The sequence below is a fragment of the Lontra canadensis genome, unplaced genomic scaffold (assembly GCF_010015895.1).
Source record: "Lontra canadensis isolate GAN:19392208 unplaced genomic scaffold, GSC_riverotter_1.0 scaffold44, whole genome shotgun sequence".
NCBI lineage: Eukaryota > Metazoa > Chordata > Mammalia > Carnivora > Mustelidae > Lontra > Lontra canadensis.
Window position 1 is genome coordinate 7,871,207 of NW_022631038.1, and position 17,103 is coordinate 7,888,309.

General features: G+C 40.9%; 1 protein-coding gene across 1 annotated transcript in view; it reads right to left on the reverse strand.

Annotated features, from left to right (window-relative positions):
• Positions 1 to 242: 242 nt before the first annotated feature.
• The window catches only part of DOK6 (docking protein 6), a 367,977-nt gene continuing 351,116 nt past the window's right edge, over positions 243 to 17,103 (reverse strand). The window contains exon 8 of the mRNA XM_032872255.1: positions 243 to 381. Within this exon, the coding sequence (XP_032728146.1) occupies positions 245 to 381 (137 nt within the window). The 3' untranslated portion in view covers positions 243 to 244. The remainder of the gene's footprint in view (positions 382 to 17,103) is intronic.

The window sequence follows — 17,103 nt, forward strand, 5'->3', positions numbered from 1 at the left end:
TTGGAGTCTTATTTTTGTAAAACATAGATCCCCCACCCCCCAACCCCCAAGAAATTCAATAAATAAAGACTTAGCCACAGAGTCGAGGAAGCAGAACTCCAGTCTGTACCCTTCCCCTGGGATCGGGGCTAGACCCGCCCCACTTGCGTTTCAGCCGCGACGGGTGTTCCAGGAGGCTGAGGGGCAGTGGCCCCCGCGGCAGGTGTGGACAGACTGTCTCGGGGCGGCAGCAGCTCTCCGACTGTCACTGAATGAGGCTAGAGCTGGAGCTGAACCCGTAGCTGCCCGCCCGGGACAGAGCCTGCGTCTCTTCGCTCTGCTCTGAGGCGTAGCTGGGAAACGTCTGTGCGCGCGACATCTTCGAGGAGCCGAACCCGTGGCCTGCGAGAAGGGAAGGAAGGAGAGGTGCGCTGAGAGAGAGATCCAGGGAAGCAAAGGGATAGATTGAAAAAACACCAAAAACAACAACAAGCAAACAAGGCCGAGGCCCACACATCCTCCCAAGAGAGCTCCAGGTAAGGACACAGGTGTGGGACACGGACAACTCTAGGGCTTTATTCCTCTTGGAGTTAAAAATGTATTCAGGGCTCAAGAGTTTCAAGTGTGTCTTGTCAAACAAGATGCCAGGGAGCTGGGTACGCTTTCTAGAGATCTCAAACTTCTAGTAGCCTCCAGCTATTGGAACAAAAGCAGAAAAGCTTTTCTGGAAAAAAAAAAAAAAAAAAAAAGCTGTTTTTGATGGAGAACCTGTGAGCTGCATTTTTTTCTTCTGTACTCACTTTCGGCACACAAAAGCAAATTACATACTTTCTTAAAACCTTTTTTGAGCAGGCAAATTACACTGTATCCCAACCAGTAACCATCAATTAGCAAGAAGAGCTTTCACAATTGGAGACATCAAGGCCCTGACTTCTCCTGTCAGGTTTGTGAGTAACTGAACCCACTTGGTGATATGATTAACTGAAACAATAAACCTTTATGGTTACTAAAATGGCCGGAAAGTTGAATCTTCTAGAAAAGAGATTTAAGGAAAATTCTATCTATGCTTCTGGGAGCTCGGAAGCATCCCTGAGACGGAACATTTGTCTAATGCAAACGGAAACAGAAGTGACCACCGAGGAGCTTGTCCGAATGCTGACAACAGAGGGAGAAAATGTCACCCTTATCCGGGGGCCTCCGCAACCTTTTCTTAACCAGGAATTGATTGTTCTTTGTGCTTGAGACTGAGCTGAGTGAGCAGAGGACACTGGATCTGGTGTGCCCTGTCCTTCCAGAGTGTCTGTTTCAGCAAAACGAAAAGATGTTTTGAGCCTGATTGGCAATGTTTCTGGTCTCTGTCAGGAGGGATGGAGGCCAGACAGTCCACTCTCATAGAGATGACCAACATCTTGTCCTTCTCCTCCATGAGGTCATGTGCCTAAAGCCAGTTTCATCACCAGGTGAGTGTGGTGACTTGGAAAACAGCCGTGCAGTGTCGGAAGCTTGGGGTCCAGGGAGAAATGCAAATGAATTGGGTAATAAAAGGCTAATTGAACTGGCAGAACCACTTAAGGTTAAAAAATTGTGAGAGTGAAATCTTGCTTTTTACATAAAAATCACTTTTGATTCGCTGTTGGCCCAATTCCCTTGTAGATTAAGTCTCCCCAGGAGCAGATTAGGGGAGGAGGCAGATGTGGGCATTTCCTCTTTGCCTTGCCCTCCGGCAGCTCCTGGGGTTTGGCCAGCCCCGCCTCCTTCTGAGCTTCTGGACCTTTCTGCTCCCTGCCCTGCCTCTCCCAGGGCGCCCTAACCACATTTCCTCTCTTTGCTCCTTGCCTCTGCAGGTAGGAATGCTGCCCGCTATTGCCCATCCTTCACAATTCCTTGTTGGTTCCGTCCCTTCCCTCCCAGGTAAATAGTCCTTTAAAGTCTTTTAACTTCCCATCCAGTTGTGTCTTCTCTATCCTGTAGGACCCTGATGCTGCAAGGAAGAACACTGGATCTGCGAAGAGTTAGAAAAGTGGTCAGCAAGGTCACCTAGATGGGACGGTCAGAGAGGCCCTCCTGAAGAAGGTGGCATTTTCACATGGTACTTATGCGACAAAGTTATGAGAGAGTAATGTGATATGAAAAAAAAATCACTAAACATTTTAATAGTTTTGCCTCTTTATCTCACCATTGACTTCCCAGACAATAATTCATGTTCTCACAAGTGGAGCTGCAGGCATTTATCAGCATAAACCAGCTGGAAATTCTAATATTAAGACAGTGCTCCTGGCCTCGGTTTTATCTTATTTAAAAAACGAATGAGAAATACCCAAAAGAGAGCAGTATCGGGGATCACCCTTAGTTCGCACTTCTTGTGGGCTAAAAGCGAAGGCTTGTAAGTTGTGGATTTGGGAAGAGTCTGGCACACTCAGCGTTTGACCCTAGAATCTTGAGTGTGAAAATTCAGTCACACAACTGCTCTTTGTCAAACATGAGCTAACACAGTTCAACACCCCACAGGGGAGACACGGGAATGGGAAGTCCAGTTCCTGCCTTCATAAGTGGTTCACAGGCTGCTTCAGGAATGGTGGCCAATCATGGAGAAACAAACAGAAACACGAAAGAAGGATGCACACAACCTGTTCTTTCCAAGATCCAGCAGGGCACCAGCGGGGCTGAGAAGAGAGCTGTGGACATCATGTCAACCACAACTGCCCTGTGCTCCCTGTGTTTTGAGGATTGGGTGAACCACCACCTGGGAAGACGCCTGGAACTTGGAGGTACCCAGCAGATGCTAGTTTTCTCCCTTCTATCTCTGCCCAGTGGGCCCAGATTCTTTTTTATGTGTTCTTGTTCAATGTCTGCACTTTCTCCCCGGGGTCAGCGGTGGCCCCTCACTGTGCCGGGCTTTGAACATTATTCGCCTTCAAGGTCAACATTGCTTTCTTCAGCTCCTCTATGAACAATTTCTAGTCTAACTGGAAATTAAATTATTATTATTATTTTTTTACTTCAACCATTTCTTTACAGACAATTCACAGATGATGCTATTTAATGCTTATCACAAAAATAGCATACCTCAATCAGAACTGTACAGATGAAAGCTTAATGAGTACTATTTGATTATGTCAACAATGAGTAAGAGAAGAGAGAGAAATAATTAAGCATTTTCTCTACATTTATTTGAATTATGCCCTTTGGCACTGTTGATGAAAACAAAACAGAAATCGACTTTGTGGCTTCAATTAAACACTTGCTAGAATAGACTGTTCACACCACTAAACAGAGACTCTATTTAAATTCTTCCTACACTTTCCCTCCATATCATCCCCTAAAGAAAAATGAGCTGAATACATACGTGGGGAATGTGGGGAATTCTGAAACCTAAAAGCAACAAATTTGCTAATGGCTACTGGTCTATCTTAAAAGTCTTTTTACATTTTTGTTTCTATTGCAGTGTATATTCATGTTTGTCTTAAAAGAAAATAATATTTTCCACCCATATTTTCAGGAAATATTGATAAGCTGGGGATAAAACCCATATTTCCCTGGCATTTGAAAGTATACTCTGAAATGACACTTCATGACAACCCTCTACCCATGCTACGTGCACAACCCCCAGATGGAAGAACACAGTTCCATTCCATAGAGAAGGAAATATATTGGATATTGAGACACTGAGAATATTTGCTTATTCTAACAAAATGATGCGAATCCTCCCAGTTCCAGAAACTTAAACACCACAGGACAAGGAAGGTGAAGTCACTCTAGCCACAAAGCGCTAACACTCAGGAGCACCCTGAAAGATTCAAACCAGTAAAGACCTGGAAGGAACACAGATGCCATGGAAAATGACCAGACAGTCACATCACACCTAGAAAAAAGCCCAGAACGACAGCACTTTATCAATACCCTCCCTCTCCGGAGAAAGGAAGAAGTGCGCTTCCCCCTTTATGATGGTGCCTGGTTTTCTGTGCTCACGGAGACATCCGTGTTCTTTACATAAGATAGAAAAGAAATGGTTTCTTTAGCAAGTCAGAAGGTTCCCAAAGCACAGCACTCCTGCTTATTAATTGGTAAGAATTTAGATACTTGATTTGAATTTGTTTTATTACTTTGTTGGGATCTGGGAGAGAGGGAAGGGGGTTGTCCATTTAAATAATAAAACAATTTTTTAAAGGGGAGAAAAGTAGCCCCCAGTAAAACAGTGGCTTCAGGAGGAACGGAGCAGGCAAGAAGAACGCATCAACAACCGTCAGGCCTGAGTAGACACGGAGCAGGAGCCATCTTCCTTCACAAGGGCTTTCTAAGGGGAGGGAGGACATGGGGGGCTCGGGTGGTGGACGCTGCAGGACAGAGTGCAGGAGTGGCTGGGGGGGGGGGCCAGAACAGGGGGCGCTAGGAGCTCTCACAGCAGGGGACCATGGGCCAGGATTTTTCGTGGGCGTCTAATACTTGAATGTTTTCCTGGCGGGCGGCATAAATGGAAGCTAGACACGACGGGGGAGTGGCCTGGAGCTGTGGCAAGTGTGGTCATGGGGACTCAGAACCTCCTAGTTATGCCTGCAGACGCCGGGGACTCACTCTCCACATCCTTCCCCGACGCTGTATTTGGCTTTTACTCAGTTCATTCTAATTTCAGTTCAAACCAGACTATGTTTTAGTTGGGTCTGTGGGCTGTCCTAGTAGGTGCTTCTGAAATTCCAGTGGAGAGTTCAGGGTCCCAGTAACTTCATGACCCCCACCCCATTTTTGAAGATTTTATTCATTTATTTGAAAGAGGGAGAAAGCATGAGTGAGGGGAAGGAGGGAGGGACAGAGGGAGAGGGAGAAGCAGACTTCCTGCTGAGCAGGGAGCCCGTGCGGAACTCGATCCCAGGACCCTGAGATCATGACCTGAGCCGAAGCTTAAGCCACTGAGCCACCCAGGTGCCCCATAGAAATATCATTTTAAAAAAAATCCTCATATCAGTGCTATGATGTGAAATTGCATATCCTTATTCTCCCGGTGGGAAAAAGCAAATTGAAGCCCACAGGTCCTTATCGACTGGCACAGTTGACAAGTGGAGGGGCAGAGAGGCAGACCGAGGTCTGGAAATTGAAGCCAAAACCTTGCTGACATTTTGCTACATTTCCTCACAGAACTCTCTCTTTCTCTCTTTTTTGGTATTTTGTTGTCTCTTAATTTTTTTTTATTTGGACACATGGATTTTTCTGCTCTTGTTATTTTTTTAACTTTTACTTTTAAAAGTTGAGGTACAATTGAGAAATGTGCTTGTATATATGGCAAGGGCACAAGGTGATGACTTGATATACACGTACACGGGGTACACTGTGGAACGGTCATCAAGATAATTAACACAATCACCTCACAGGCCTCATTCCGTGTTCGCATATGCAGTGAGAATGTTGACGATCTACTCTCAGCAGCTGTCAAGCACACACACCATTTTCCTACCTGTTGTCACCAAGCTCTACCTGGAGCCTCGAAGGCATTTCTCTCATAAGTGAAAATTCGTTTCCTTGACTGACATCTCTCCATGTCCCCTTCCCCCAGCCCCACGGCCACCACCACTCCATTCTTGGTTTCTTCACAGAACTTTTTCAAAATGTCTGTTTAGTGGAGGATACAGCAAAGCTTCAGAGCAGAAATATCAACCGTCATGACTCAATCCCTACAGATGTGAATGGAGTACCTCTGAAGTATGTCGTCAAAGAACGAAAACAACTAAAGCTGTGCCTTCGTCAACTCAGGCTGGCCTAACAAAGTACCTCAGACCGGGGGCCTGAACCAGAGAAACGATGTTTTCACAGTTCTGGAGGCCAGAAGGCCTAGATCCAGGCGTGAGCGGGGTTGGTTTCCGGGGAGGACGCTGTCCTTGGCTGCTTTCTGCTCGAGTCCTGACCTGGGTTCTTCTCTGTGATTTCCTGTGGTCTCTTTCTTCCTCTTCTTCTGAGGAACTGAATCCTGTAGGATCAGGGCCCCAAACTTATGACCTCATTGAACCTTAACTACCTCCCTAAAGGCCCTATTTCCAAATACAGTCACATTTGAGGTTAGGGCTCCAATCCATAAATTTTGGGGGGACACAGGTCAGTGCAGAGCAAACTGTAATCAGTAAAATGGATGAGGACATATTAATTTAAGATGAGGGAGGTGACGCTTTGTCCTTTGCTGGGAATTATTATATCCTTAACATTTTTTTGAGGAGGTATTTGTACATGTTAGTAAAGTTATGTAATTCAGTTTAAGATTATATAAAATGATTAAATATCACATGTCGGGCGCCTGGGTGGCTCAGTGGGTTAGGCCACTGCCTTCGGCTCAGGTCATGATCTCAGGTTCCTGGGATCGAGTCCCGCATCGGGCTCTCTGCTCAGCAGGGAGCCTGCTTCCCTCTCTCTCTCTCTGCCTGCCTCTCCGTCTACTTGTGATCTCTCTCTGTCAAATAAATAAATAAAATCTTTAAAAATAAAAAAATAAAAAAAATAAATATCACATGTCATCTCTCACCCTTCACATTGCCCCCCAAAAAATTAAAAGTTTAATGGTTGATTTATGCCATTAAGTTTCTGAAATAAACTGTCAATTTGCCTTGCACTCATTTACACACCCACATAGAGGGTAAAAAAGTATTTTCTTAATGTTAGTAAGATCTGGATATTATTAGCCTTTTACTTTTTTTCAAGTTGAAGGATGTTTCCAAGTTGAAAAACTGCATCTTGTTATTTAGCTAATTTCCTTTAGCTACATGAAGTGTTTAATTTTTTTTTTTAAAGATTTTATTTATTTGACAGACAGAGATCACAGGTAGGCAGAGAGGCAGGCAGAGAGAGAGAGAAAGCAGGCTCCCTGCTGAGCAGAGAGCCCGATGTGGGGCTCGATCCCAGGACCCTGGGATCATGACCTGAGCCGAAGGTAGAGGCTTTAACCCACTGAGCCACCCAGGCGCCCCTTAAATTTTTTTTTGAAGCTGAATCCGACTTTGTGTTTTCTGAGTTTTGTGTCTTGGTAATAAGTCTCCCCTTGTCACAGGTTATTAAAAATATTTTCTTATAAGCTGTTTTATACATATATTTTCATAATTTCTTATGCTGTCTTCGGCTCTTTGATTTATTGGGAATATCTCTTCATTCATGGCCTAGGTTAAGGAGGCCTGTATTGTGTGATGGTTTATAGTGTTAGCCTTGAAGGAATACTGCTTGGGTTTGGGTCCCAGCTTCGTCCCTTTCTAGTTGGGGGACAACTGGAGATATGTCGCTGCTCTGTCCTGTTAATTCCTCAAGTGTGTCATGACAATCATAATAGATCAGAATCATGTTTTAGATTAATTAATAGTAATAACTTCGTATAAGACTGTATGGTGTTGGTGTCAGGATACTACCCAAGAACGGGGTACTGTATTGTACCACACACACGTGCACACACATGCACACGTGTGTACATCCATGCACACGAGGTGTCGTTAGCTCATTTCGTCATCACAGCAACTTGCTGCTGAGGTAGTGAGAAAGTGTTTGCAACAGTGTCTAGTGTGGGTCCTCTGTCACCTGTTTTGTCCTCTGGAATTCTCAGGAACTTCTCTTTATTCCTAGTCTTAACAGCTTCATGATGACGAGTCTTGCTGCAAGTCTTTTTTTCAGACTTTATGAGTTTTTTCAATCAAGGATCCATGGTTTCTCATTTTCTGGGAAATATTTCTGACTTATTATAATTTTTTGTTAATTATTTCCTTTCCACCATCTTCTTCGTGTGCACGCTCTCTCCCAACACTGTGTTCCTTTCCCAAATCATCTTTATTTATATGTTCTGGAAAGATCTTGTAATTCTCCAGTGTGTTCTATTTTCACACTCTTTTTTGTTGCTTTACCTTGTGGAGTTTTGAGATTTGATTAATCTCATCTTCCAAGTTTCCTACGTAATAAAAAATTCCACTGCTCTAATTTTAATTTGCAAAAGCTTTTCTACTCCTTTTCCTTTCTCTCCCTTGTTCTCTTTTTAAAAATGTGCACTTGTGCATTTATTGTGTTTAATGATGGCACTCTCAGCCCCAAAACTATGGGTCTTTTTTGTTTACTTCATAAGTGGACATCTAAATATTTTTTACGCAAATCTTTAAAACTCAGAAATTTTTGAATGGGAAAAATGCTTATTATTTAATGTTATGTAGTACTCAGCCTACCAATGGGTTATTAACCACATTCTAATGCTGAAAAAAATCAGACATAATGTAGTTTATAATGCCTTAATTTGCCTTAAAGATAGTTTGATTTGATTCATACAGAATTACATTTATATTACCTATTTCTAGAATTAAAACAGCCTTAGATCTATTATTCTGGCTGATGTAGCATCCATTTATTCCTACTGCTTGCATTTAATTTCTCTTGTGTTCTACTTACCTATTGGAATATTAATTTTCTACAACTGTAATCCCTTGGAAAAACTTAGCTGAATTTAGAAGTAATCTGTAGCAGCCAATAAAATGGTAAATATTAACATATAATCTAAGCTGAAAGACAGTACAAAGGGTAGAAAATACTTGGAATGAAAATTCATTAGTGTTGACCAACAACATTTTATTGCTATTTTTAAAGGTTCATTTATAACATTTAAAATATAACATTAATAAAATTATATATAGCTATATCTTTGTTTTCATTTTGAACACAATATTTGTAGATAGTTTAAGCAATCAAGGAACCATTTAAGATCATGAAGTAGAGTACTCCAGTTCACGTAGAGATCTCTAGAACTATAATCTGAGGAATTTTAATAAATTTACTGAAAATCCACATTAATCTACAAATCAATGACAAGAATACACACCAGCTGACTGTCCCTCAGATAATGTCTTAGGGAGAAAATGGAACATTTTATTTGCTATAATTCTTTCCTAAAAAATTTAAAATAATGCAAAGAAACACTTTTGCATGACAATGAGACTTCCCTACACATATACTTAGAGATTTGAGTTACAACAGAAATGTTACAGAGAAATTTACTGAATATCACATAAGTTTACCTAGGAGGAGGTTTGCAACATGGTTAGACTAGATCTGGGGAATGTTAATGAAACTGTTTAAAATTTATGACCAGGTTTTCATATAATGTAGCAGTCTTATTCTGCCATAGATACAAGGTTAAACTTGCATCTGTTCTGAGGACTTCTGAAATGAGTTTGAAGATATGTGTCAAAAATTTGCTTAGTGCTTGACAAAGATTCCGATTTTTATTTATTTTTTAAATTTTTTACTTAAATTCCAGTTAGTATACGATATAATATTGGTTTCAGGTGTATATTATAGTGATTCAATACTTCCACACAACATCACAAGTGCTTCCTTAATCCCATTCCCTATTTAACCTGTGCCCCCACCCACCTCCCTTCTGGTAACTATTGGTTTGTTCTCTACACTTAAGAGTCTGTTTCTTGGTTTGCCTCTCTCTCTCTTTTAACCCTTTGCTCATTTGGTTTGTTTCTTCAATTCCACATATGAGTGAAATCTTTTGTTATTTGTCTTTTCTCTGACCTTTTTTTTTTTTTTTTGCTTAGTATCATACTCTCTAGTTCCATCCGTGTCATTGCAAATGGTGAGAGTTCATCATTTTTTATGGCTGAGTAATATTCCCTGGTGCGTGTGCATGTGTGTATGTGTGCACGTGTGTGTGTGTTTGTATACACTTCATATATATATGTATATATATACATATATATATCAATCACATCTATAATTTGGCTATTGTAGATAATGCTGTTATAAACACCAGGCTGCATGTATTCCTTTAAATTAGTATTTTTGTATTCTTCAAATAAAAACCTAGTAGTGCAATTGCTGGATTGTAGAGTAGTTCTACTTTTAACTTTTTGAGAAATATCTGTACTGTTTTCCACAGTGGCTGTACCAGTGTGCCTTCCCATCAACAGTGAAAGTGGGTTTATTTTTCTCCATAGCTTTGCCAATACCTGTTGTTTCTTGTGTTGTCGATTTTAGCCATTTTGACAGGTGTGAGGTGAGAGAACTCATTGTGATTTTGACTTGCATTTCCCTGATGATGAGTGATGTTGAGCATCCTCTCATGTGTCTTTTGGCCATCTGTATGGACAAAGATCTGATTTTTAATCTCATTCTCTGTAGCAGTTTGCCTAGAGCTCTTCCTTCTAATAACTGATTGAGTTGATTTTTCAGAGATCTGGGAAACATTCCAATAACCACAAATGGAATTTCGTCATCTTATATTTGTAAATATTTCCTTTGTGAGTCTAAGAACACAATGCCCAAATTGTCATGCCTTTCAAACTCTTTATATCTCGCCATTATGAATTACAGACCTCATGATGCTAATAGTGAATATAAAAAATCCAAATGGCACGTGGTAGGAGATGAGATTGGGAGATGGAGAGGGAACGTGCCATGGACAGTTAGATCCTACTAAGCAGATTGGATTTTTTTTTCTAAGGTGACAGGAAACTTTTGAATGATTTTAGAAGGTAAGTGACTGGATGAGATGTGTGGTTCAAAATGACATTCAATGGGACTGCGGAGTACCTGTTCTCAACCCTTTTTGCATCCTAACACATTTGATGGATAGAATGTAGCCCTGATAGAAAAAATTCTCATGGAAGTCTACTACAAACATAAAAAGATGCCTTTGGTTTTATGTACATTTCCTAGGACTTCCTTTTAATTCTTCCCCATTTTCTCCAACTAATTAGTATTCCTCTAGGTCCAATAGGAGAGTTGAAAACTGCTAATACTGATGTAGATAAGACCGAGACCAGAACAGTTAGGTGTGCTGGGGGAGTTGAGAAGTTTCAGTCTCATTGAGAAAGTTCTACCTAAGTATTTGTTAGCATAATGAAATTCAATCTTCTAAGTACTGCCTTACACAACCAATAAACTAAGTGGTAATTTCAGAGCCTAGAAATCTGCAGCCTAGACAGTTGCCTGGTTAGTGGCACTTCCTGGAGAGTAGTTGTTGCAATGTGTGTATTAGTACTGTCACTATCCAGGTAAATAGAGTACAAGAGATCTGAGGTTCATGAAGATGGAGTCAAGGAGTATAAGACAAAGGAAGAATTCTGTTGCTATCTCTTCTGTTTTATGAGAAACTGCTGCAAAAAGTCCAAATTACTTTTCTAGGGCAGATTGAGCAATCCTTATTAGGCATTGTATTATCATTGTACCCAACAGAGAGCAACGAAAACCATCATCTTCTTGTTAGTTTCCATTTTTTCAAAATGATTTTATCTATTTATTTGACACACAGAGAGACATATCACAAGTAGGCAGAGAAGCAGGCAGAGAGAGGGGGAAGCAGGCTCCCTGCTGAGCAGAGAGCCCCATGCAGGGCTTGATCCCAGGACCCTCAGGTCATTATCTGAACCCAAGTCAGAGGCTTAACCCACTGAGTCACCCAGGCACCTCATTACTTTTCATTTTGAATGAAATATTTTTATCTTATTCTCACTTTACGGGAGATGGAAATATATTTTGATCATTTGTTTTTCATATTAAGTTCTAATGTCAAAAAGCTAAAAAGTTTCTATTTAGAATACTTGGCATTTTATAGTGTCATGTTGCCTACCCTAATTTCACTAGGAACAGGCAGAACAGGGAGTGATGGGGAGTTCAGCCTCGAAAGCCGGTCCTCTCATTTACCAAATGACACACCAAATAGCAGAGTGCCAGGCTCTGGCTGATTCTGGTCATTAAAATTTATTGAGCACTAACAATGTGCCAAGAAGCATCAGACATTTCACTTATGCTGGTTTAATCCACCTGGTAGCCCTGTAGGATCAGTGCTCTTCCTTTTTTTCAGGGACACAGACACAGATGCTGGAACTCATGCTGCCTGGCTCAAAACTCTTCATTGACCCCAGAAGGTTAACTCTACTTACAGGTAGTACAATGGTCAATGCAAAAGGCATGGTTTTGCAAACAAAAGCATATCTCAGAGGCCAGGGTGCAAGCAAGTCTCATACATTTTTTCCCCCTTTATTTCCACAGTTATCTTGGTTTTCAGTGGAGCACAGGATAATCTGATTTGTATTTCATATTACTTAACTGTAAGAATTGGATACTCACTATTTTTTCCCAAGGGTCGGTATCTCTTTATCTGTTTGACTTTCGTGTCATAATTGTGAAAATCAGAAACTTTAGTTTTTCTTGTTTGGTTGTTTTTATATTTAACAATCACTTAATTGGATAGGATGCTAACTCTTAGAAAGTTATGATCAATAAACCATCTGGATTGTTCTTGGATTGCATCCACAACAATGCGTTGGCTAGTGTTACTAAATTTCCCCTATGTTCACTGCTGCCACAGAATGTAAGAATATTTTGATGCAAAGCATTTATGTTTACATAAATAATAGCATCGACTTAATGTAAATTAGTAAGTCATATAAAAATTAAATTTTTCTAAATCCTAGCTAAGTCAAAGACAGAAAAGGTTTATGTTTGTCTAAGTCTTTATGCCTCTCTGCCCACAGTCTCTGTAGTTCTATCAAATTAAAAAATAAACAAAAAAACACAAAACCCGGTACTGGGAAATTCAGCTAGTTTTCTGGAGAAACATATTACTTTATATTCTTATCTACACTATATATGAAAATAAAGCCTTGAAAAGTAAGTGAAAAAATAAGCATACAAAATAGTAGAAAGATGTAGAAAATAGTTTTCAATCGGGAGATTTTTCTAGTTGAAGTTAAAATAAAGGGTGACTTGTCATTTTTTTGACACCAAGACTAAAAGAATAAAATTCTGAATTTAACTCCTTCAAAACATGACAGTATTCAGTCCGTGTGGAGCCTCACTTTTAATGTGATTCTGTCCCCCAAAAAGGTAGTACTGGTCTCTTTTATTAGTTATCAGTTACGTTAGTTACCACATTAGCCTGGATTCATGGTGGGATCATGGCACTGGTGGTGGGTGGGCTTGAAGGGGTCAGAAACTCTTCCAGCTAACAGTTCTAACAGAAATTTTATTGTTACTTAAGACAAACCTGCTCAATGGAAGAACATTTCCTATTTGCTTTGCTTTGATTGGATACAGGTATCAGTAGTTCAAGTTGGTAGCACTGTTGTCCAAAGATGACAATTTTGATCTTCAGGCATCGATGTTTTGACTTAAAAACATCTTTTTTTTTCTTTCAGATAACTTAGTCCAAACATAAATCCAATAAATGATAATGAAAGACTCTTTTTATGGAGGAGAGTGTGACACTGGAGACAAACAGCAGGAGCCTTGTGGGAGTTGTACGGAGTCTGGAAGGAAGGAATCTGGGGCATGCTGACAGGAGAGAAAGGAGAACACTTGTGCTTCACAATGAATTCTTTCCTTTCCCTTTTCTCCTTTTTCTTTCTCTCTTTCAAAGCACTTTTCAAACAGATTGAAGAGACCAACTGCTGGCACCAAAGATGAAAAGGGTTTGTTCTGCCATTATTATGTTTTCATGTTCTCAGTACTCCTGTTTCTTTATTACATTTTCAAGTATATGTATAATTTTTTAAAATTTTTTAAAATTTAAATTCAATTTAATTAACATATAGTGTATTATCAGTTTCAGAGGTAGAATTTTGTGATTCATCAGTTGCATATAACACCCACTGCTCATTCTGTCATGTGACCTCCTTAATGCCCATCCCCCAGTTACCCCATCATCCTATCCCCCTCCCCTCCAGCAACCTGCAGCTTGTTTCCTATAGCTAAGAGTCTCTTATGGCTTGTCACCCTCTCTGTTTTCATCTTATTTTTCCTTCCCTTCCCCTATGTTCACCTGTTTTGGCTCCTAAATTTCACATGTGAGTGAAATCATATGATATTTGTCTTTCTCTGACCAACTTATTTTACTTAGCATAATGCCCTCCAGTTCTATCCACAGCGTTGCAAATGACAAGACTTCATTCTTTTTGATGGCTGAGTAATATTCCATCACATATATTTCTACCACATCTTCTTCACCCATTCATCTGTTGATGGACATCTAGGCTCTTTCTATATTTTGGCCACTGTAGACATTGCTGCTATAAACACTTGGGGTGCAGGTGCCCCTTTGAATCACTATGTTTGCATCCTTTGGATAAATACCTAGTAGTGCAGTTTCTGGGTCACATGTAGCTCTACTTTCAACTTTTTGAGGGAACTCCACACCGTCTTTCAGAGTGGCTGCATCAGTTTGCATTCCCACCAACAGTGTAAGAGGCTCCCTTGAAGTATATGTGTAATGTTTGAGACGATTATTGCTGAGTTGTAAGTCATTATGAGTAGCCCTCATGAGTGGCTGTAGAGTCGTTTGGTTTGAATGCAGGCTCGGTCACCTTCCAGCTGGGGGGCGCCTTGACAGGTTCCTTCACCACGCCCAACCAACTTCAGTTTCATCACCTCTAAGATGAGCTTGTGACACCTTACATGTAAGCATTTAATAAGAGGATGGATTTAGGGTGTCTAGCACAGGATATTACTTTTAGGAGGTAGTGGATATTAAGGCATTAGCATTACACAAATTTGCCCTATGAAGTTGGTACCAACCTTTTTATATCCTTGAATAAGGAGGGAATTAGAAAAGTGATTCTCAGAAAGAAACTGAAGCAAGAAGTTTGGATGCAGAGGAAATGTATTCCTCCCAGTCTGGAAAGAAACTCCTGGCAGGGCAGAGATGTGACACAGCATTGCTGATACCTGCCAGGCTTACAGACTTCACACGACCGAAGACTTGAGCAGACCTTTACCACAGAAAACTGAAGCACTCCCAGCAGGTTGAGGAATGAGACAGAGAGGGCCTTTTAGAAATTTGGTAGACAGATTATATGGGGAACACAAGAAAATGTTAAAGAACACAATCTGGGGCATGGGGATCTGACTTTGAGTCCTGACTCGGTAACTTAAGCCTTAGTTCCTCTTTATCTGTAAAATGAGAAATCATTCCAGTGACTACTCCAGAGTTGTGCAGATAATGTCACTGCACTGATGGATAGATGAAATCCCAATACATTGTATTAGGTTTCGATTTGTTTGCCTTTTATTTAAAATGCATCGCTGAGTACTGTTTAATTTTCTAAACAACTAAGTTCTGATAAATGTAAGAGTTTTTTTCCCCAAAAAATGGAAGTGGGGGAAGGGTTAGCTGCTTTGGGGTTCTTGGGTGGGTGAGCCCAATAGCTGGAAATCTGAGCGCTCCAACATCTCTATCACCTATAGACGGAGAGCAAGAGGCTTTTAGAATGAAGAAAACCTTTGTGACTCTCCAAATTGGCCTGTCATCCGTGACAAGAAGCAAAAACTTGTCTATTACTGAGAAGCAGTATTTCAAAACTGAACTCATCCTTCTTCCCCACCTGATTTCCCTTTCCTTCTGTACTCAGTGAATGACACCCGTCAGCCCATGTTGAAGGCCTGGGAGCCATTCTCATCTCCTTGCTTGTCCACTATCTCCCCTCCTACCATCATTCAGCACGTCTTGTTGGTTCTGCCTCCTTAAAACCTCTTAACTCTACTAATTCCTTCATGCTTCCTACCTCTATCTTGAATTTGTCACCAGGTTTATGGCTCTAGCCACCCAACTGGTCTCCCTGACAATGCCGTCATGTAATATGTCCTTTGCCAAAGTGATTATGAACATGCGGTGATCTCTCCCCTACATACATTTTTTTTAGAATAAATGCAAACTTCCTAGCATAGTACTTAAGGTTCTCAATGAGGATGACAAGGGTATGATGCTGGAGCTCTTTAACTAACTACCATGTATAAAATCCATCAGTTCCACTCCTCTCCGGTAAAAGTCTAGTGAAAACATTGTTTTTGGTGACAAACGTGGTTTTAAGACAAATCCTCCAGAACTCCCTTTTAACCAGATTGTTACCCCTAAACTCTTTCTACATATAAGTGAAATGTATTGGAACTTCCTCTAAGGACCGTTTGTGATGGGAGCTGTCCTTCCCGCTCTGGCTTCACATTTCCCTCGTCTCTCTCTCACACCCCCACTCTACCATTCTAACCAACAGCAGTTCCCAAAGAGAGCAGCCTTTCCAAACCATGGCATGGGCTTCTTCCTCTCTGGGAAGGTCCACCCTTACAATCATTGGTGCTCCACTCCTACCAGGCTCACTCCTATTTTTAGTGTCAGAATTCATGGAGGAAGGCTGACACATTCCTGCTCTCCATCTCACCTGCCCGCATCGGGAGCCAATCCACTGAGTTTCCTCAGCGACACCTGCACATCTCTGTCTCATCTCTTACTCTATCTTTGTGTCTCCTCTAGGAGCTTACACTGAATCTGAGGAAAGGAAGCTTATTTACCTCTGTGTCTTTGGAGCCTTGGGAAATGCCACCTCACAGCAGACACTCAATAAGTATTAATGAATAAAACCATGAGAAATGCAGGCAGCAGCTCCCCCCTTGTGCAGGGTAGAACACAGTATAGATGGCTCAGGTATTGCCTTGTACATCTTTGATGGTCAATAATGATCTGTGATATATCTGTGATGGTCAATAACTATCTGTTGAATCACAATAGTTTAATTATATGCCCTCCCCCCTGGCTGATGGGGGGAAATGACACTCCTTTTTGAGATGAAAATTTAAATAATAATAATATAAAGTGAAATGTGATTGTCAAAGGTATGCTTTAGGTACAAATATGAGAATAAGGATATAATTATTTTTTGCTTCATTGTAATGCACTGACCACAACAAATGGACTAATTTATGCAGAAAGAAGACCTGTGCAGTGGAAGTTTGTTGGCAGATAGTTGTCTGTGAGCCTCTTGCATCTCTCTGTGTTTGTTTCTGAGACACTGATGGCCTTTACTCTGGATTATCTTTTCTGGGCTATTTGTAGAGCAAACAGCCTTGGAAGATGGAGATTCTGCCTCCTTCTGGATGAAAGGAGAGATTTATTTATTTGCAATAAAGGTGTCTCTGGCTCAAAGTTCAGGCTGTATTGTTGCCCATTATAAAACATTTGGGTTCCCTAAACTTGTGGTTCTCCTCCTGTAACACAACCTACTTCATGTGTAGGTGTCATCTTAGCCTCTTTGCATCTCCTTATGAGAATCAGGACTCAGGAAACCAACACAATTGCTGATACTCTGGCTAATAGTATTGCTGGGAGTAATAAAACACCCTTATTCT